The following is a 22,205-nucleotide window of genomic DNA, read 5'->3' on the forward strand; positions in this document are numbered from 1 at the left end:
ATCCCGGTGAGTGTAGTCCTGAGAAGGACTGTTTGTGGTGACTTTGACTGACGTTTCGACAACCTGAGCGGAAGTCATCTTCAGAGTCAAGTGAATTGTGGAACGTCAGTAGGTGGTATATACGTCTCTGGTTGTTAACCTGATTGGTGAACGAAGTCCAGATGTTATTGGTCGTTTGTCAGTAAGCCGTAATGTTATTGGCTGTGAAGACTGTAAAAAGTGATTGGTGCGTTTCGATCCGTCTTTTGTTAGTCAAAAAGTCCGTGGGTCTATTGTTAATAAAATGTCTATTGTTTGTTTGTTTCGTTGTTGTTGTCAATAAGTCGTTTGTATGGTGCAGGTAGTTGTAGGCAACGGTTGAGTGGCGTTTGTTCTAAGTTAGTAAACCAGCTTTCCAGAGTGAGTCGTTGATAGTAATTTGTACAGTAGGTAATGCACTTGGCAGAGTCCCAGTCGATTCTGTGGTTCGTTTGTAAATGGTGCTCAGCAATGTGATTGTTGATATCACCATTTCTAGTTGCTCGTTTGTGTTCAGTCAGTCGTACGTTTAAATTTCTGCCGGTCTCACCAATATATAAGTGGCCTGGCAGTCGCAGCATTTGATCTTGTAAACTGCTCCCTATCTGCGGTTAGGTTCGTCTTTGTCCTTTACTTTCGTCAGTAGTTGTCGTAAAGTGGTTATAGGTTTGTGAGCTACACGGATATTGTAGGGTTGTAGAATCCGTGCGATAGTCTCAGAAGTGCCCCTTACGTAAGGTATAGTTACAGTAGTTACGGGAGTCGCGTCGTTGTTTGTGACGTTAGGTTCAGTGTTCTTGTAAGTGTTACGTCTAACAAAGTCCTTGTTGTAGTTGTTCTTGTTGAAAACGTTGTCTAAGTAGTTGTTTTCGTCTGCGAGTCTGTCAGGTGAGTCACAAACCAGTTGTGCTCGCCTTGTTAAGGTCTGTATAGTCGTTGCTTTGTGAGAAGTAGGGCTGTAGGATGACTGGTCCAGTAGTCTGTCAGTATGTGTTGGTTTCCTGTAAACCGTAGTACTTAGTTTGTTGTCGTTGTTGTTACGGGTAACTAAGCAGTCTAGAAAAGGTGTTTTACCATTTTCTTCGATCTCCTTAGTAAATTGTATGTCAGCGTTCTGTCTGTTAAGTGTTCGTGAAAATCGTCGATTTCGTCTTTGTGTACTGCTGTAAAGGTGTCGTCTACGTACCGTAACCAGAGCGGTAGTGTCCGTTTGTAGGTTGCTAGGGCTTGTTCCTCGATGTTCTGCAAGAAAATTTCTGCTACAACAACAGAAACTGGTGAGCTCATAGCTGTTCCGTGTAACTGTTTGTAGTGCTTTCCGTTGTACTGGAAGTAGGTGGACGTTAAGCAGAGGTTCAGTAAGTCTATTAAGTCATCTGTAGGCAGTGGCAGTTTTGTCGTGGAGTTCTCGATGGCGGTAGCAGTACAGTCTAGAGCCAGTTGAAGTGGAATACATGGTGAACAGTGATTTCACATCAAAAGACACAAGTTTGTAGTCGTCAGGTATTTGTACCGTCTTGATGGCGTCAATAAAAGTCTCGGTAGACTGCAGTTTGTGTCGGGATTCGTTTGTCAACGGTTTCAGTATATAGTAGTCAAGTATTTGGATAGTTCGTAAGTCGGGGACCCACAGAACGAGATTATGGGTCGCATGGGTATATTAGGTTTGTGTAGTTTCGGTAGTCCGTAGAGTTTAGGTGGTTGCGGTACGCGGCACCTTAGTCTGTTGTAACGTTGTATGTATAGAAACAGGTTTACGGTTAGTTCACTGGAGGTTTCGCCCTTAGACTAGTCTTTATTCACCGCCTCAAACGCAAAACCCCGATTTTGTCGTGTGAGTCATGCTGACAACTTGGGAACAAGAAATATCTTTCGTGTAAAATTAAACCGCAAATTACGCGCAAAACAATGAGATGAAAATAAATATCGTAGGACTTTGAAACATGTTTTAAAAACCTACGACAATCGTAGGCGTAGGAATGTTCAATGACGAGAGTTACAGCAGTCGTATACGATAGTCGTGCTATGAATAAGTGCCATCCAAAACGGCCTGTAGACTCTCTAAAGACTAATTGTGTATTCTTACTGCGCATGTCTTGCTTCATCAGCCAGCGCGCGCGTTGAAAACGTAGTAGGTTTTCTGCTCGATACTAAGCTCGGTCAATTACTAATTTTTTTGTTATCTCCTAAGTGAGCACGGTAACCTAATTTTAATTAGGTTAAAACCCAGCTATTATCGTCTTCATGTTGAAAAATTTATAGAAAAAATTTACCACAGAAAAATGAGTCATCGCCACAACACGAGCTTGCAAACCAGCCGCGGGCATACGCATAACCTGCCAAGAAATTTATATTGAGTTGCTACTTTTGCTTCAAGTATTCTATGTATAACGTTTTTGAAGTTCCGGTTTATCTATGCAATTCCTCTTCCCACCAGACATAGCAAGAACTGATCAAACAGACATATTTTACCTCAAGTAAAGTATATATGCATACACGAACTGTCCACTGTGCACCATCTGAGCTTTCAACGTGGTATACTATTATACTTTCTCAGTCAAATGCAGTAATTGTTATGTATTTTCATTTTTTTCTTTTTTTGTTAGTTTCGGTAGCTAGATTTATCGTGTAATAAGAGGGTCTAACCGCGACACCATGATTCTAAAAGGGATCAGAGCTCACGTTTAATAACTGTATGTTACTCTGCAGACGTATACAAGACACTAACAAATTATTAGAGAATATCTTTATACTGTAGGTACCGGCGCTGAAAGATCAAAGAGGTGCACAGCTCAGTGTACGAAGATTTAGAATTATCGTTACACTTCTCTTGTAGTAATAAAAACAATAATAATCAATTTATATAGCGCTTTTTATATAACTTTCAAAAGCGCTTACAATATAAAAATGAAAAATTTAGTCAAAATCAATAAAATATAAAATTTAAGAATAATCAATCAAACAACAAGTAAGAAATAAAATAAACAAAGTAAAGAATAATCAGAAGTCATATGCTTTTTTAGACAAAAATGTCTTCAAGTGTTTCTTGAAAGTATTTAAGTTCTTGGCAGTCCTAATCGCCAGAGGAAGCTTATTCCACTTGGATGGACCAGCAAAAGCGAATGCTCGATCACCAAAAGTCTTACATTTGGTTCGAGGCAGCACTAACAAAGTGAGGTCATTAGATCTCAAAGAGCTTCTGATTGATGCCTTTTTCCTGATGAGATCACAGATATAACGTGGAGCGATACCATTTAACGCTTTGAAAACAAGTAGCAATATTTTGAATTCGATCCGAAACTCTACGGGTAACCAGTGAAGATCTTTTAGATAAGGTGAAATGTGACTAAATTTGGGTACTAGACAGACGACTCTAGCTGCAGCATTGAGGACGTTTTGGAGCCGATCCAGTTGATATTTTGGAAGTCCAGAAAGGAGAGAGTTGCAATAATCCAAGTGAGATGTCACAAAAGCATGAATTAATATTTTGGTGGCCTCAGTAGGAAGAAATTTTCTTATTTGTCTAATGTTATATAGACCCTTAAAGGCTTTGTTACAAACGTTTCCAATGTGAATGTTCATCGCCATGTGTTCATCAAACCAAGATCCCAGATTTCTAGTACTCTTTACAGGTTCAATGACCAATTGATCTCGTTAGCGGGATGGGCTCGTGTCTCTCCCATGGTAATGTGCAAATGTCCATAAATACAACAGCCTCAGAGTTCAAATGCACTTAACTAATTGGGATGTGATCTTTTGAATTCTATATAAGGTTACTGGGGACGTTAAGACAAGATGTATTCAGTTAAACCTTCTCCATATAATTGTTGCTAATAAATGGCCCTTTTCACGGTTGATTTTTCTCATTTGCATTACAATGTTATCCAACGTGGATGCGAGGCAATTTCGGGCTAAAACTATAAAATAGCCCGAAATTGCCTCACATACATGCTAGATTTCATTATAATTCAAATGAGCAGAGTTGACCGTGAAAAGGGCTATTGGCGCACAAAATGAATCTTAAAGATTCAGAAGTTATATACTTTCTAGTTTCTGTAAAGAAGCGATAGTATTTCAGCATTTATTAATTTATCAGCAGTTAGAACTTCTTCGGTTTCAGGGATATCTTCGCTAAGTGAACTCAATTTTGGAATTGACGCCAGTAGTGAAATTGATAGTATGTTTGGCTACACTTCAAGGTGCAGGTACTGTAGGTACTGTACTAAGCCCATATCATTATTGATTAGTAAGCAAATCATATTCCGCATTCGCGGAAGAAAACCCCCCTGCATGCCGTCTTTAACCCTATTAACAGTGAAAGTAAAGTGTTTGCCGACGTGTTTTGTCTTTAAGAAGACCAAGCTAAAAACCCATCCTGGGAGTAATTAATATGAACAGAATACAAGTGCGTATGTTTTGCTTCCACTTCAAAGGGGTAAGTTAATGTGGATTGCATTGTAATTGATGGGTTTTCATGTGACGTCATGGCGGCCATGTTTGTGGGCAGGAACAATAAGATTTTCCTCCTCTGGGAGTCAATGAAAACTATGTAAGCAGAGTTTCTTTTGTTTTGTCCACCAACATGGCGGCAATGCAAACCACCTATACGGACCAAAAGTCTTAACAGATATTAAGCCTCGCCGTCTCCTCCCCAGAAGGGATAGAATGAGGGGTCCATGAATCAAAGTGTTATCATAACATTTGTCGACGAACGAACGACTGAAATTAAACTTGAAAATTTATGCTCGAAAATCCTGTTATAGGTAATCAATAACCCAACCTGTTTTCTTTTGCTACATGTAAGTAACCATATTTATGATAGACTAAAATAACTAAATGGTGCTTAAGTTCCATCATCTCCTCTTGAATATTTAACATTTTCGGCCTCTTTTTAGCAGGTAGCCGTTTTCATACCGCTGAGACAGATACCCTCTTAAGAGCGGATGTCTGTAGATATCAACCAGAGGTGTGCAATAGCGAAAAATTCAAAATTCTCAAAAAAATTCACAACATAGCCCACGGTAAACTATTGCAAGAAATTCATGTTTTACTTCGATCCGATAATTATTTTTGATGTGAGGCTATGATCTTGAATTCACCGCTCCTGAACCGGGTTTTCGGTTTTAAACAACAATTGTTTGTTGGTACTTGCTGAAGGTTTTGGCCCACGTTCATAATATTACTTTCCATGGTTTTTAATCATTTCGGGCAGGCACAAAAGATAGACTTTCTCAAAGTCGCTCGCTCGCTTCTCATTGAATAGACCTGGCGCGAGCGACTTTTATCACTTACAGCGCGCCAAATTTACAGGAGGAATTTTCCTCCTGTAGCATCATCCAATCAGAGCCAGCGATTGGAAAGTACACGTCAATCAAGCCAGATTGTAACCAGATTACGCGCGAAGCTGTTCGAACATACAACACTAGCTCTTCGATAGCGATTGTTATTTCGGTCTACGACCAAGAACTTCTAAATTCCTCGCACTGATTATACGTTCATCTAACGACGCAATTCGTGTATAAGTTGCAAAAAGCAAAGTACAGAGATGTCCGCGAACATCAGCGCAATAGGCCTTATCACGGTTTTCGACGCCATTTTGACGGGTAGGCAAACACGTCTGAAATAACAGTGTTTGTATGGGAATCCGATGTCAAATAATTTTCATAAAACATCGCTTCTGAAAAATTCATGAATTGGAAACTTTTAGCACTAGGAAAGGGATTTTAAGAAAAAAAATTGGAGGGATGCAGCTGTGCCAGAAAGCGTTCAGTCGTGTTTTGAACTTTCCATACATTTCCCTGTATTTTTTCCCGCGAACTATTTTTAGTAGCAGTTCACGGCTGGTTCGCTATACAGACAAATGTATAGAAAAATAAAAACACGACTAGACGCTTTCTGGCACAGCTACATCCCTCCATTTTTTTTTTCTTAAAATCCTTTGCATAGTGTTAAAAGTTTCCAACTCATGAATTTTTCAGAAGCGATGTTTTATGAAAATTATTTGACATCGGATTTCCATACAAACACTGTTATTTCAGACTTGTTTGCCTACAGGTCAAAATGGCGTCGGAAACCGTGATAAGGCCTATTCACCTATTAAACCGCTGTTTTTCCTTGATAATTTTACTAAGCTATCCTTTCCTCGACTTACCTTGTTTAACATTGAATTATATTTGGGACAGGAACTCCAGTTGTTATGAAGAGTGATTGAAATTTGAAGTTGTCAAGCCATGATTTACACGAAAGAACAGATATGCGTGGCTTTGTTGGTCGAACTGCATTCTGGTCTACAAGTGCCAGTCTCCCAAATTCTCAGAAATGCAACATCTTTTATTATTTTCAGTAAAGAACTTTAATTTATGTGTTGTGTAGTCATTATTTACATTCAGACAATTGGTAGTGCAAAGACCTTTTCGAAGAAAACAAATCTACTCAACTACAACTGTAAGTCAGTTTAATAAACCAATATAAGGCCTAAACTGTCGAACTGCTTATGGGCCTAAGTTGTGCGTTATTTGGATTTTATATTCTTCGCGATTGACGGTCGAAAATTACTCTAGCTGCCTCGTAGTGGACGTCTTCAATTGGAATCCCGGCGTAGACAAGACTCATATCCTCATAAATAATCACCAACGCTCGTATTTATTTATAGCAGCCGGCAAAGTAGCCAGGGGACGACTTGGTAAGCCAATATCACTGAACAGCGGCTTTGCCTGTGAAATCGCTTCGCTCAACTTTGATTAATTTGATCAAAAGAGGAAGGAAACTCGCTAAAAAAAGTGTTAATATAGAAGAAAAATACGACAGCATCACTAAAACAACTCTTGAGAGCAAAAAGGAATGTAAGTTTTATTAATTTATAGACAATGTTTTTTTACATTAAGCACAGAAGTTCCTAAACGGCCGCCCAAAACAGGCCGTCGAAAATCTCCCGTTTCTGAGAAGTGGCCGTCCTTTGGACGGCTGGACGGCCGCCTGGCTAAAAGCTTGGAGGTGGCCCCATTCGTTTTCGGTTTTCCACGTCACGGCGAAAGAAGATGATGAAGATGTCCGTTTGCTTCGTTCCGGTTAAACGGACATCAACATCAAGAGGCGATCGATCGGTATCTTGTGGCTTATACTGACCGAGTTATATGCTGCATTTTTCATGAGTGTTTTGATAATAACGAGAGAAGCCTCAACCTTGTTCGGTATATAGCAATCATTTTTCGGCCGTTAACTTGTTCGGTTTTCATATACCGATACGGATTCGGCCGTTATCCCAATTGACTTAACGGCCGAATTTCGTTCGGTATATAAGATGAATCCCAAATTAAACCGTTACCCCAAACGAGTTAACGGCCGAATTTCGTTCGGTATATTAGAACCGATACATTTTATGTTGTTTTCCAGGTTTTTCCGTCAAGACAGCACTCTGCATGTCGTGCTGTGTAGTGCTTTCATTTTAAAATTTATTATTGCAGTAGCAGCGCTAGCAGTAGCCGGTATTATTATTATTATTATTATTATTATTATTATTATTATTATTATTTGCACATTCGAAGTAAAGCATTTTAAAAATCTTCGCGAAGCGAATCGACATAATTTCTGCAGTCATCAAAATGTAAACAAAATCTTCGCATGAACAGTGTGTAGTACGATACAGTCGTTTTGCGGGGCTGATAAAGAAAATGACTTGTCGTTTCACTGTTCAAATGCGTTGTCAACGTTTGAAAATGTTTTGCAAATGCGTTGGCCCAATTTTTAAATGATTTTCAACGTATTTCGGTTTCATTCGGAAACATCCCCAACGTTTTGAAACGCATTGAGAAAGTTTCCTAATGCAATTGTCGACGTTTCCAAAGATGCGTTGAAATGACAAGAATGCATTGAGTTGACAGTTTGACAACTTCGCACCCTGAAAAGTTCGCGCCAAAATGACGTCACTTGATTCGATTTCCAGCAAGGGAAACAAGTCGAGCTCTCGCTCGTTCGCGCTCCGCGCTCGGTCGCTCGAGCTCTGACGATCGCGCTTCGCGCTCTCTAAGCTCGACTCGTAAGCAAGTCTAGCACAAAAGATTGTAGTAGTTTTATTAGACTCCGAGTTCAAAAGCGTATAAAGGTCACAAAAGTCAGTTTACGTAGTCAACGTTTTGAATTCGGACCAGAATGTTTTGCATTGAATCTTACTTTAGAACAAATGAAACAACAGCTACAAGTGCTACGTAATTCATACCTTTTTAGCGAGCTTTCTGTACATTGTAGAAATCATCACATCAATCAGGAACGATATATGCATTTTGCCGCAATTTGATACGTTTAACGGCAGAGATTGCGTTACAGTTTGCGTAGACCACTTGCCCCAGGGGGAGGGGGACTCCTATATCAAATTGACGAGTTAATCGTCACAAAGTTTGAAAAGTACTACTTAAAGGTACCAGAATTTGTTTTGTAGCCGTGGTCTGTATAATTTTTACCACTTAGTGGTACCAATTCTAAAATGAATACGTTAAGTGACGGTTGACTGATATTTATAATAACTTTCTCTTATTTGTTTTCGCTCAATACCCTTAAACTGGCTAAAAGATACCGCCATACCTTTGACAGGTAATAAACCACGAATTTCAACCCCCGAAAGCTACGATCACCACCGTCAATTTTTATATAAAGGTTCACCCCGGGTAACCTGCGAGCGGAAGCCCTTCGACTTATCTAGGAAGATCAAAGGGCCTCTGCTCGAATGGTACCCCCCCCGGGCGCATGCCAAGGGTAATTTTTCACTGCCCCTTCGATACAAACTGTAACTGCGATTTACTTGTGAGCTGTATTTTCTGTCACTGAACTTTCTAAAGGTGCAGTTAGCCCACGTTGGTATTCAGATCGCTTCAGTTTGTTTATTTTGCTCGGCAATCCAACTTTTAAAATGCTTGATTCTGGTTTCACGGCGTTCAAACAAATTGAGCCGAAATGGTATCGTGTGAGTATGCTTCGATTGTTGGAGGACAATGTGGACAAAGTGTTGGAAATCCAGCGAATACCCAATGTATTCCAATCAGAGATTGTGGCACAGACATTCGAAACTATCTAAGGGCCACAGGGTTTGCTGACTGAACACTGAAAACTGAGGCGGAGCTTCTCGTAGGCAGAGCAGGTATCGAATTACTGTAACGCAAAACTCCTGACCTAAATAAGAATTACCTTTAATAACGCTTGCAATTTGATTCTAAATTACTGGTTATTACATCCACACACATTTATGATTTTTAGTGATTTTTTTTTTTAAAGTTATTTGGCCCTGTGCTTTGTCACCGTTACAGTTTCCCGACGTAAAGAATGGGGAGCTTAGTGGGGAGGCGGCAGGGTAAGAGCGAGGAGGGAAATGGGGTTGCGTCACCACTGTCGTCCCTATTTTCCCCAATTCCTGCAGTACGACTCACACCTGCTACAGTCGACCATAGTACATTGTCAGCAGGAATAAGGGAGGGACGTAGGGGGAGCAATTTTTGTCAGAAAGAGGGCCAGGGTTTCACAGCCTGGACGGCACAGCTACGCTCCTTTGGCTGTAAAGCCAGTTCTACAAAGTGACATAACTAACTGACTAAACTTCAGGGCAAAATTTCCCTTGATATCTTCGAAATCGATGACAGCCATCTAATCAGGTCTATTTGCTCAAGACATCGAGATGCTTATGGCATCAGACGGCGCTGCCAAAACCGATTCTGCGCCGGTCCCACCAAGTTGGGCAGCTAATCATTTCAAGCAAACGAAAGGAGATCGGAGTATCACATTTGTGCAATCTAGAATTATCCACAAGATGACCTCGATATTAGTGCCTGTCGGCTTTCGCAAGTACTCTAAAAATTCAGAGCATAGCACCATATATTCAGGCAACATGATCTTGTTGGATCGTGTTCTTACTTTGACCCATTAAGGCCAAAGAAACCATACTTTGTCTGCTCAAATTCCATTACTGATGGCTGAACTATCTTTTATCGTATGAAAACTATCATACAACAGACAATTTTTGTGAACAATAAATTGAAAATTGGGTCTTATCCAGATGAACTAGACAGTCACATTGCTTTTCACTCTCCTTGAGTAGTATTCATGGTAGCCTCGCGAAACGCCCCTCGGGGGAAGGGGGCGATGAGAGGCGGCTGTATTCGAGGGCTACGTTAGACTGAAATTTGAAAAACTTTATCAAAAATCAAAACAACTGCACGAGTGTAGACGCAACCAAATAAAATTGTGATAACCCAAAACCGTAATCTCAGTTTGAACTGATTATATAATTAATTGTCTTTGGGGTCTAGCTGGACGAAACATCGCTTTCTATCCCGTGGACAAGGGCGTACGTACGTGCAAGGTCAGCGGTCTACCGGTGAAATTTTATGTAACACAATCTTTGTGACCAAATATCAATCTCGTACCCAGAGTCTTCAGGCTTTTTGGTCAGCGGGGCAACGCCGGGAAGACTCTGGGGACATCGAAAAAATTCAATTTTTTTGATTGGCTGTTCCGTAACGGTTTCCATTGTTTCACCGCAGAAATCCTGCGGTAATAAAATTCGATGTCCCCAGAGTCTTCCCGGCGTTGCCCCGCTGACCAAAAAGCCTGAAGACTCTGGGTACGAGATTGACCAAATGTATAAACGGCCTAAAGTGTTACGATGTCACCTATAGATGTCCCATATTTCTTAAACATCCAGTGTGGCTGCTCAAAGGTATGAATTATATAGCACTCTTAGCTATTTGCTCCATTTTTTTCAAAGTAAGACTGAATGAAAGAAGTCCTGGTTTCATTTTATTCCATATTTACTAGTGTTGCGACCGGTTGACAACGTAAACTGGCCCGTGTACGGCTTTTGAACTCCGCTAAAATCTTTTGACACTGCCCCTAAAAGATGGAAAACCAAGGAAAATAGTCTTGTAAGCATGGGTCATGCACAGGCAGTGCCCTGTAGCAAGAATTAATAAACCATTGTTGTTTGAAACGTTTTCATGTTGTGTTTATCTGAGTTTTAGCAACGGAATGCCGTGACTGAAAGCTCAAATTTCACTAAAGTACTACTTGTAATTCGCGGCCTCAAAAATTTCCTTTTGCGTCGCCCATAGTTTTGAAAGCGGATTTTATTAGAAGAAGTGATGCTCTTTCACGTGGTGTAAATCTTTATCCTCAACGCCATGTACCAGTTGATGATTATAGCCTCGCAAATTTGTCAATTTGGCATCACGAGAAATCGCTTAAAAAATTGTAAATATTGAAAAATCTCCTAAATATTTAATTTTCACTTCAGATGAGTAACATACCATTCATGATGTCCATAGTTATGTACTTTATCAGACTGGATGTTTTTCGTTTGGAACAAAACTGGTCTGATTTTTAAAACAAGGTCTTCGCAACATGTGGTGTCAGACACCGAAAACCCGGTTCAGGAGCGGTGAATTCAAGATCATAGCCTCACATCAAAAATAATTATCGGATCGAAGTAAAGCATGTATTTCTTGCAATAGTTTACCGTGGGCTATGTTGTGAATTTTTTTGAGAATTTTGAATTTTTCGCTATTGCACACCTCTGGTTGATATTTACAGACATCCGCTCTTAAGTTGGCCACGGATTATGCAAAGACACTGAACGGCCTTTAACAAACGAGTTTCTATTCTTTCACCTAAGCATCTCAGTCTACTCCAGTTTTTTTGACTAACGGAGTTACTTGAATTGAATTTTTGAAGGAAAGAACGTTCAATAACAATAACAGTAATTATTATAAAACAAACAAACAAACAAAAGTACAAAACATCGTCATCCCTGGTTAGGTTATATTTCCCTTGTTTATTCACTTTTCAGTTAAAAGAAAATTACTTGGGAGTGATTGGGAAAACTTGTGAAATTGGAAGTTTCAATGATCGAGGACGTAGATTTATCGACAAAAGCAGGACCGATGGATCGAAAATCTGAGGAACACCTCGTTAAGCTGATGAACCAATCAACATTTACGCCACAGGATAGGATGTGAGCACCATTCCACGATTCTTGTTGCTTTCAATGGCCTTTATCATGAGCTGCTGACCGCCAATACTGCAGGTGCAGTCACCGGGTTCTCTAAAGAAACACGCGGTATACAAAGCTATCTCAAAGGCAGGGCTTGTACCCACGTAGAAACTGCTGCCTGGAGGTTTGCTACCGCCGTTCCAGTTGAACGCCACTTTTATAAATGGCGGCTGAAAAGAAACCCCAAATGATCATGCAAGTACCGTGCATGGATTGTGCAACTACTCACCACAGGCATTTAAATACGGTTTGCAAATGTAATTGAATTAATCATTTTTAGGGCGCCTAACGCGAGTTTCTTTCATTCTATAAGAACGATTAGCACTACGTCTTTCGACTGATAACGTTGTTAAATACGCTGATGATACAACACTGTGGGCGGGTGATCACAGCACTGATCACATCAAACACAAACTGCAGCATAACCTTAAACATGCAAACAAACTTCTTGTTAAATAAAGTGTTATCAAACGGGATTTGTTCCTTGCCATAGGACAAAAACTGTAGCACACCGATAATCCTAGTTTGGAACTTTCTCGCAGTAACTTCCTTGGAGAAGCCATCAATGAAAAATTGCTGGATGTGACGTTTGGCAGGCACCTTGGCAGGGGCAATCATGTCGACTACCTAATTAACAAACTTGACTCAAGCCCTACAGCTATTTTAATGTTAACTGCGGAAAAGGCTTCCAAAGGTCTCATTAGAACCGTTATTCAATATTGCCGTGCTTCCTGGGAAAATACTGCCAATGAACAACACGTGGAAATCAGCGAGCTGCCAATTAACAAATCGACAGCTTATAGACCATAAAACGACGTCATGAAATGTTCAAAACTTTATTGGAACCACGAGTCGAAGTCGAGTGGTTTCACTGCTAAAACACCATCCAATAGTTACCATAGTTACTAACACTTGTTTGCTTGTTGTTGGTTAATTCCTGTGAGTTTTGACATATTTTCTTTCGTTGAATCGCGCCCTACGCAACTAAAATGTGACGAAGAGCTTAACTAAGCATAAGGCTGGTTTTACCTGTTTACTGGTGTTGACTACATTTGGCGGTGGAGTGTGCTTCAGTCTTCCTGCTAACTGTTCGAGGTAGAACTGGTACCAGTTGTGAAGGCCCTTCACCACCGTTTTCTTCTTGTCCAAGCCAAGTTCACCTGATGGTTCAATCGATGGCTTTCTGTTAAAAATTGCTTTGAACTAAATCAACGAGGGGAGAGCATCTGCTGTTTGCCCTTCAATATTATTCTGGACAAAAAAGTTTAAAACAATCCAAATATATCGCGCGTTCTCGGAAACGTTTGTATAAGCCAATGGAAACCTGGAGATTATCTAAAGATAGATGCAATTTAGATACTAAATGTTAACCATTAACCATATTTCCTTTCTCGCCTAGACTGACGGCCCTATCTAACAGGCCCCTGAGGCTCTTGAAAGAAAGTACGTCAAAATGCATATTTTAGTGACTATTCTCAAATTCGTCAGAATAAGTTTAAGATATATTTACCGACAAATGTATGTTCAAATCCGGAGTAAGTAGGGTTGCTCCCTCCTTTGGAATATTTTGAAAACCACATCTTCTTCAGCACTGCCTTGAAGGCGTTTAAGTTCTGTTCAAACATAACAATTGTTTAAAAGACTACAGTTGTAAATAATGCAACTTAAGTTATGGACAACAAAGATAAATATTGAGTCCTCAACGACAGCCGAAGTCATGCCCCCCGCTCACCTATTCAGTGCTTTAGCCACAGTCTGTGAAAAAGGGAAAGTTTTGGCGAGTAACGGTATTGATATTTCGGGATTTTTATTCTATATAAACAAAACAACGAAGGTTTATATTGCTGAGCGAAAGTTTATTATTTTCTTTGTAGTCTTTTCTTTGTTTTTAAGCTTCACTTCCCTTTTTCTTGTAAGTTGATACCTCATTACAGCATTTTCTTGAGACGAATAGTGCGACGTTTAAAGTGATCAGTTTCTTGGCGACAGTTAGCGGTGAAAGTTGAACATTTTTACTAGCAGGTTGTATTATGTGCAACAGTCGTCAATGTACGTTTTATCGAAAAAAAAAGACAGTCATAATGCGCCCTTTTCTAATTTAGGACGCATACAGTACAGCACATTACAGTACAGTACAGTAGAGTACAGTACACGTATCAAGGCAAGGGCGATTTTAGACTTCATCTTTAAAACGAAATCGGGGACTTGAGCAAAGAACGTGCTACCATGACTTCAAAAGATTGGAATACTTTGAACAGAGACCTGAGAACCTCCAAAAGTATATCCCATTTTAGATCTATTTTTTAATTCTTTTCTACGTATAACAGTTTTCAGTTCTATTTATGATATTGTTTAGCTTTTTTATTAATTTATTAATTTAGTAATTCTTCTTCCTATCTTAGACTAAGACATTTATGTATTTCACCTGTTAGTGAAGAAGCTTTTCCGGTTGAAATATTTTTATTATCCTAATTTGGCGGTAAACCCTATTAAGCGGCGACTTGCGCGCCATTTTCCCCTAACCGTTAAATCATCCTTGCTCTCTTTTTAAGGTTATTTGTTCCACAATTTTGTTGCTGATTAGATCCCTTACTACATGACCCTGTACTTTTATTCTGTCGCAGTGGTCGTTGCAATTACATTCAATTACTGTTTTTTTACTGAATCGCCATTTTCGACTGTGTCAAAGCAAACACCATCAGGCCTGGTGATTATTCCTAAAATTTATCTGGCAACGTTTTGGTATGACGTTTTATTGTCCACATGAGAAGATGTTTCCGGGGCAACAGGATTTTGACAGCCCTGCCTTTCGCAATCTGTTTTCTTTTTTTAACCGAAGTATTGACGTTTATTTTCATTACTTGAGCTTACCATGGTTTTATCGTTTGCAAAGAGGTACTTATAAGCAATATCCACAGGTCCCCCTTTGACAGCGATAGTGTTGATAAATTTGTCTTCCTCTTGTGACTTCTGTGTGTCGCTTGGGTCTGGCTTTGTTTCATCCAAAACGTAGTTATCAAGAAGAGCTTCATAACGTATATTTGAGAAAAGGAAAGAGAGCGTAAATATGACAAAAGGAAACAACGACAAGCACAATCATGGCAGAAGCCAGTCATTGACCTTCAGAAATGTCTTAAAATTTTAAGTGGGTATGGTGGTTTGCGTACGTTTTCGATAAAACGTGCGCTCAGCACCAATTAAGACACCGAGGTCTAGTTTTAAAAACTGGCGAAAATTGTCCCCATCAGTTATTCGCAAAAAGGGCGTTTAGTTTTTGCACGACATTTTTGCACGACATTTATTTGAACTGGGCGTTAGCAGGGGTAAGGTAGTATACCATCAAGCAATCTGGTGCACAGTGTTGTAAGGTGCATTTAATATATATTCTGCCACAGCAACTGAATGTGCTGTAGTAAGTGTATATAACTGATCACCATCAAATCGTCGTCGTCGTCATTGCACAATTTGAGGTTAATATGTGTCTTGTAGGGCTGAGACCATGCAAGATATGTTGCAAACGAATCACCTTTAATTGTTATTATATATAACATTGCAAATGTGACAGGTTGAAATACTCAAATGAGTAAAAAAACCACCGTATTTGGGACCTGCAATTTGGTGAGTTATCCTTCGTGAGTTACAGCAGTGAGTTATCATATGGTCGGGTTGCGCTGGCAAGACCTTGAATTTTCAAGATCTTGCAACTCACAGGTCTTAACTCACCACTGGTAACTCACCATTGCTAACTTACTGCCTTGTTTGACTCATGGTTTTTACAGAATTTTGTCTCTTCCTTTTTCTTATGAACTATTACTGAGACCTCGCATCACTTACCATTCCATATCCAAGAGACTCAATCTCGTACCCAGATCCTCTCACTCTTCGGGAGAGAACATCTGGTAAAATCCGTTTTGATGTGTCAGAAATGTGTGACACATACCACAACTGCATGAGCATGAGGTCAACATATGTAGGAAAAGACTTTGCTCACGAATTGGCACAAGAGAGATTTCTAAGATCAATTTGTCGCCATAGATGTCGGTAATATTTCATCTACTGTATTCACAAAAAAATCAATGATTTCAAGTTTCTGGAAAAAAAGGTCGCCACTAAAGTTTGTTGACGATGGTGCCTAAAGTGCCCGTGTTGTATTCCGCGTATAAGTTAGTTGTACGCGTCAGATTGCCAAGAAAAAAACAAAACTTTGAGCAGAGTCAACACTATGGAACATTTTGTTTCAGTTAAGGACTTGTCGCAGTTTAATAAAAGGACAAGTTTAAATCGATACAAGAAGCGACTTTCACGGACTGGGGACAAAAGTGTCAAGTTCGATTTGTCTACGCAAGTGCAATCAAAGATCTGAAAAGTCGCGCGCACGTACCATTTTCATTGGTCAGCCAGACTTAGGAACGTGACCGATTTTACCAGATGTTTTCTCCAAAGACAAAACGTATGGGCCCAGCTGTTCAAAGCCTGATTAAGCTAATCCCGGGTTAACGTAAACTTTGATTCGAGCTAAATAACTAATCCTTCATCCTCTCTTGCTAATCATTAAAGACTCTTCAAAAAGATTTGTGCTTCTGAGTTTTGACGTCGACTTTTCTTTACTGTTTGCTTAAAATTAGCTTTTAAAAACATTTTTAATAAGCGAGACAAAAACCTCGGTTAATTTTTAATCAGAGATTAGAGTTCATCGGGCCCTGAGCACGAGATTACCAGAGACTTAATGCCGCTTTACAGGCTTGTCCCAGGGCAAATGGAGGAGCACGAAAAACTTTAATGTAACGTTAATGTTTTGTAACCAAACCTCGTCGCTTCTCTTAAAGGCCGATGTTCACGGTCAAGCGCGAACGAACACACTATAGTAAGTTTATCACTGAATGCTGATGACATACTGGATTTAAGTACGTAAGTTTAAAGGAGCTTCTCGGCTTCTCGCACCGCGCGTAATAAAAAAAGGTCGATACCGCGAGATATCGACATTGTACTAAAATATAACCGTATACGTTCGCATAAGTTCGTAAGTTCTGGAAATTTCTTGAATGTCATGGGCATGCACGAAGCCTGCAAAAATCCCCATGTGTTTTACATGGACAGCCTTTTTGTTTCTTTCTGAAACGTGACCGAAACACTGGCCGCTCAGTTTTATTTTTATGCCAGCAAGTTATAAGACTTGCCCACCGTATCCCGCCGGTGTTGTGTACTCGCTTCTAATTGGTCCAAAAACAATTGGCTTGACAGCTCTTACGTTATCGCTCGCACATGCGTCGAACCGTGAAACTCTCCCTTTAAATTTGATTTAACAGGAGTTTGGTATGACGTGTTATTATTCACATTATCACATTACCGTGTCAAACTGTGATTTTTTTCCGCGGGATTGGGGGGGAAGGGGGGGGGGGGGGGGTTAATGTAATTCATTTTAGTCTTTTGCTGGTTTTAATTAATTTATCCGAGATAATCCGCACGTCAGGCGACGTTAATCGTCATCACCTCATTTTTAGGAGAAGCAAAAAGAGTCACACGATTATTTTAAACAGAATCTAGTTTACCCTTGAACTGAACGTATACTTGACTGCTTAGTTTGGTTTGGCCTGATGCAGTTAGAGTGAATAACTGCTTTCCTGGCGGAGGATTGCGTGAAGTGTCCACATTTAAGTCCGTCCCGACGATCATGTTATTTCCAGCTGCATTCCACATGTCTTGGCAGACACCACCCAAGTCACGACGAACTCGTATCCCACTTTGTTTATAAACAGAAAAGCATATACAAACTATGTTAATAACTGTGATAAGACTACAATTTGAACATTGTGGTTAGCAAGGAAGTGTGAATATGAAATATAAGTTATAAAGGAAATGAAGGAATAAAGTGAAAGGCAAGTCGGAAACGCCTAAAGAAAATAAAATAGCATATATAAGCGGGACAGTTATGCTATTCCGAAGCTCTCGCTTACTCGGAATTTTGAGAAAACCTTCCTCCAAGTGTTTTAGCTCTTAAGCTAGATAAACTACAGAAAATATCATGTAAACATCCTAAGAATAGCCACTCGCTCTACTAAAAAGCTCGGAGAGGGTCGATGTCTGTGTGACCATGTGATTCCTCTCTGAATAGTGCGTGCCTTCAACACAAACTAGTCGTTGGACGTCAGTGCCATCTTACATAAAACATCGCTCGCACTCCGACTCTAGTCATGAATTACAATTAGGTAGAAATACAAAAGTCTTCATTCTCCAAAATTCGAATCAAGATTAAGCCTGGTTTTCATATGTCGGGAAAATCCCAGACGATCGGGAATCTCGCTGTTTCTCGACTGTTCCAGATTTCAACGACTTATGACGACAGGAAATCGCAGGCATCCCCTATCATCTTAGCCTCCCACGCAGTCGTTTTTAGGGGACTCGTATTACCTCCTCCCCACAAACGCCTGCTCACCCAAGCGCCACATTTCTTTCCGCCGCTAAGCCCATCACAGCGAACCTTCTAAAATCTGGAAGGTTGACCTTGATTTCAGTACGCCTCTCGCCGGAATAGTAATAAAAAAAAACATCACGGCGGACTGACAGAACATTTAGCAAGCTGACGTGAGCTTTGAGCACCGTGTGCACTACGTTCAAAATTTCTCGTCAATTAAAGAATTTGTGAGGGGAAATAGCGATATTTTCGTCAATTTGCCGACTGGTTACGCAAAGTCGCTTATTTATCAAGCTTTGCCTTCAATCTTGTCGAACTTTTCTCGGTGTGTAGGAAACCGAAATAATACCTGATATGTCGGTTGAAGATTTTGCAGTTGAAACTCGCTTTGTTGTTGTAATTTGTTCGGAGACATGTGCAACATTTTCCACTAGGACCACAAATTGATAGACTCTTTGTCGTTTAATTTTCCGTTAAATAGCTTTTTCCTCGCGAAGCGTGGTTAATAAATTTGTCGGGCCGAGCCGGCCAGAGCGGAGCTAAGCCGCGCGAATTCGAGCGAAAAATATATTTATATATATGTATGTTTATATATATCTTTGAAGGCTTATATTCACATTCGATATATATATTTTTTGGCGTTTCAGCCATGACTAGCCATTCCAGAAGTGAAAAATATATATGTTCCAACTTAACTCCCGCATCTCTTAAGACTGTATAAAGCTCGCGGGGAACGGAAGCGGCTTTTGTAACCAAAAACTTCAAAAATTTAAAATTGTAAATTTTTCCTTGCGTCTTTATCATTGTTATCGCCGATCGTCGCCGATACTTCTAACCAGTAACGACAAAATCTGATCATGAGATAATAGGGAAACAACGAAATCGACCATCAAAATACAAAAACAAAAACAAAAAAACCCAAACAAACCGAATACAGGAGTTTCTTAACATGGAGATTTAAAAGAACGAACATAAATATCTTCCCTATTTCTTATTATAGATTGCAAATTACAAACATCACGACATAACCTTTTGTTCCGTTTCAGTTCTTGTTCTTTTCTTTCACCAGTATACTGGTCTTTCTTCTCATTAACGAATTTTTTCTTTCCCATCCGTCTTGGATTAGCAATTTTCGCCGTTTGATTGGAAACAAATTTTGTGTAAAATTTATCAAAAAAAAAATTATTTGAGCTACAGGTACTCCCCGCAGGATCGAATTAAGGAATTAAGATCTCAAAGACAGTGTTTCAATGAAAAATGTTCAATAGATAATTTACTCTCTCAATACTTCAGGGGATTTTCAAAGACTATTTGAAAACTGTTGAAATTGAAAATCCCTAGTTTAAATTTGTTCTCTCACAATCTGTTTTTTTTTTCGCGAATAAATCATCTCGGAGAAAATGTCGCCGATTGAATGAAAGTCAAATAGACAAAAATAAAGCCTCTTTTAGTGACCAAAAAAAAAAGTATAATTACCTTGTGGTTACAATGAGAGCCAAGATGAAAAAGATGTTGACTGCAGTCATGTTAACTTCTTACTGATGTGAGTATAACACCGATATGGACTGTTGCTGTGGTCAAAATAACTTCACGTTGTGCTGGCTAAATATTTTTGCTCATCCTAGGTAATTAATATTTATTACAATTTATGAGAAGGCTAAGGGGCACTAATATAGAGTACATTGTTAGAATTCTTTGCCACTTCAAACCGGGACCTAAGACTGTATACTAGGCAACTCCAAGACGTCAAAGTTAATTGTTAGAAGGAGCCAACCTACGATCAAGGTGTTTTTCCTTTGTCTTAACGTTAACCTGTAACATGAAAATCAGTGAATAAATCAAGTCCCTAATGCGACACCACTCCTGAGGATGACACCAACACTCAGCAGTTTACCATCACATTTGAGGTGTCATATTTTCGCGTCTTTCCAAAACGTCGCCTTCTCGCGCTATTGTTTTATTGTTTGAATATTTTACGACTTCACTTACAACACTTAAAACAACTAACTACACTAACTACACGAACTAACTTGGCTGTCTGGGAGTATCGGCAGTCGTTAAGCCGATCGGTAACAAGCCTTTCAAAAGCTCAAAAATTTGAAATTGTAAATTTTTAAAGGCGTCTTTATCATTGTTGTCATGGTTATCGCCGATACTTTTATCCAGTAACGACAAAATCTGATTATGATATAATAGGGAAACAACAAAAAGTCGCTCATCAAAATACAAAAACAAAAACAAACAACCAAAAAACAAAACGAATACAGGACTTGCTTGACATGGAGATTTAAAAGAACGAACATAAATATATTTATCCATAACCTATTTCTTATTATAGATTGTAAACTACAAACATGATGACATAACCTTTTGTTCCGTTTCAGTTCTTGTCCTTTTCTTTCACCAGTATACTGGTCTTTCTTCTCATTAACGAATTTTTTCTTTCCCATACCACTTGGATTAGCAATTTTCGCCATTTGATTGGAAACCAATTTTGTGTAAAATTTATCAAAAATATTAATAGAAAAGTTGAAGGTGAAAAAAAGAATTATTTGAGCTACAGATATATTCCCCGCAGGATCGAATTAAGGAATTAAGATCTCAAAGACAATGTTTCAATGAAAAATGTTCAATAGATAATTTACTCTCTCAATACTTCAGGGGATTTTCAAAGACTATTTGAGAACTGTTGAAATTGAAAATCCCTTGTTTAAATTTGTTCTCTCACAGTCTGTTTTTTTTTTCGCGAATAAATCATCTCGGAGAAAATGTCGCCGATTGAATGAAAGTCAAATGGACAAAAATAAAGCCTCTTTTAGTGACTAAAAAAAAAAAGTGTAATTACTTTGTGGTTACAATGAGAGCCAAGATGAAAAAGATGTTGACTGCAGTCATGTTAACTTCTTACTGATGTGAGTATAACACCGATATGGACTGTTGCTGTGGTCAAAATAACTTCACGTTGTGCTGGCTAAATATTTTTGCTCATCCTAGGTAATTAATATTTATTACAATTTATGAGAAGGCTAAGGGGCTCTAATGTAGAGTACATTGTTAGAATTCTTTGCCACTGAAAACTGGGACCTAAGACTGTGTAGGCAACTCCACTGAAGACGTCAAAGTTAATTGTTAAAAGGAGCCAACCTACGATCGAGGTGTTTTTCCTTCGTCTTAACGTTAGCCCGTACCATGAAAATCAGTGAATAAATCAAGTCCCTAATGCGACACCACTCCTGAGAATGACACCAACACTCAGCAGTTTACCATTACATTTGAGGTGTCATATTTTCGCGTCTTTCCAAAACGTCGTCTTCTCGTGCTATTGTTTTATTGTTTGAATGTTTACGACTTCACTTACAACACTTAAAACAACTAACTAAACGAACTAACTTGGCTGTCTGGGAGTATCGGCAGTCGTTAAGCCGATCGGCAACAAACCTTTCAAAAGCTCAAAAATTTGAAATTGTAAATTTTTCCAGGCGTCTTCATCATTGTTGTCGTGGTTATCGCCGATTCTTTTATCCAGTAATGACAAAATCTCATCATGAGATAATAGGGAAACAACGAAGTCGCCCATCAAAATACAAAAACAAAAACAACCAAACAAAAAACAAAACAAATACAGGAGCTGCCTAACATGGAGATTCAAAAAGAACGAACACAAATATCTTCCTTTATCCATCCCCTATTTCTTATTATAGATTGCAAATTACAAACATGACGACATAACCTTTTGTTCTATTT

The 22,205-nt window shown here is 39.2% G+C and overlaps 1 protein-coding gene across 1 annotated transcript; it reads right to left on the bottom strand.

Annotated features, from left to right (window-relative positions):
* Window positions 1–11,815: 11,815 nt before the first annotated feature.
* Window positions 11,816–20,268, bottom strand: LOC146456325 (uridylate-specific endoribonuclease B-like). The gene is made up of 6 exons (XM_085093245.1): window positions 19,938–20,268; window positions 17,599–17,789; window positions 14,921–15,075; window positions 13,560–13,662; window positions 13,079–13,209; window positions 11,816–12,219 (listed from the first exon to the last, which is right to left on the bottom strand). The coding sequence occupies exons 1-6, from the start codon at window positions 19,985–19,987 to the stop codon at window positions 11,992–11,994; spliced, it is 858 nt and encodes a 285-aa protein (XP_084949371.1). The 5' UTR covers window positions 19,988–20,268; the 3' UTR covers window positions 11,816–11,991.
* Between the last annotated feature and the right edge of the window lie 1,937 nt (window positions 20,269–22,205).

This window comes from Pavona decussata, unplaced genomic scaffold (assembly GCF_977016875.1).
Source record: "Pavona decussata unplaced genomic scaffold, jaPavDecu1.1 SCAFFOLD_258, whole genome shotgun sequence".
Taxonomy (NCBI): Eukaryota; Metazoa; Cnidaria; class Anthozoa; order Scleractinia; family Agariciidae; genus Pavona; species Pavona decussata.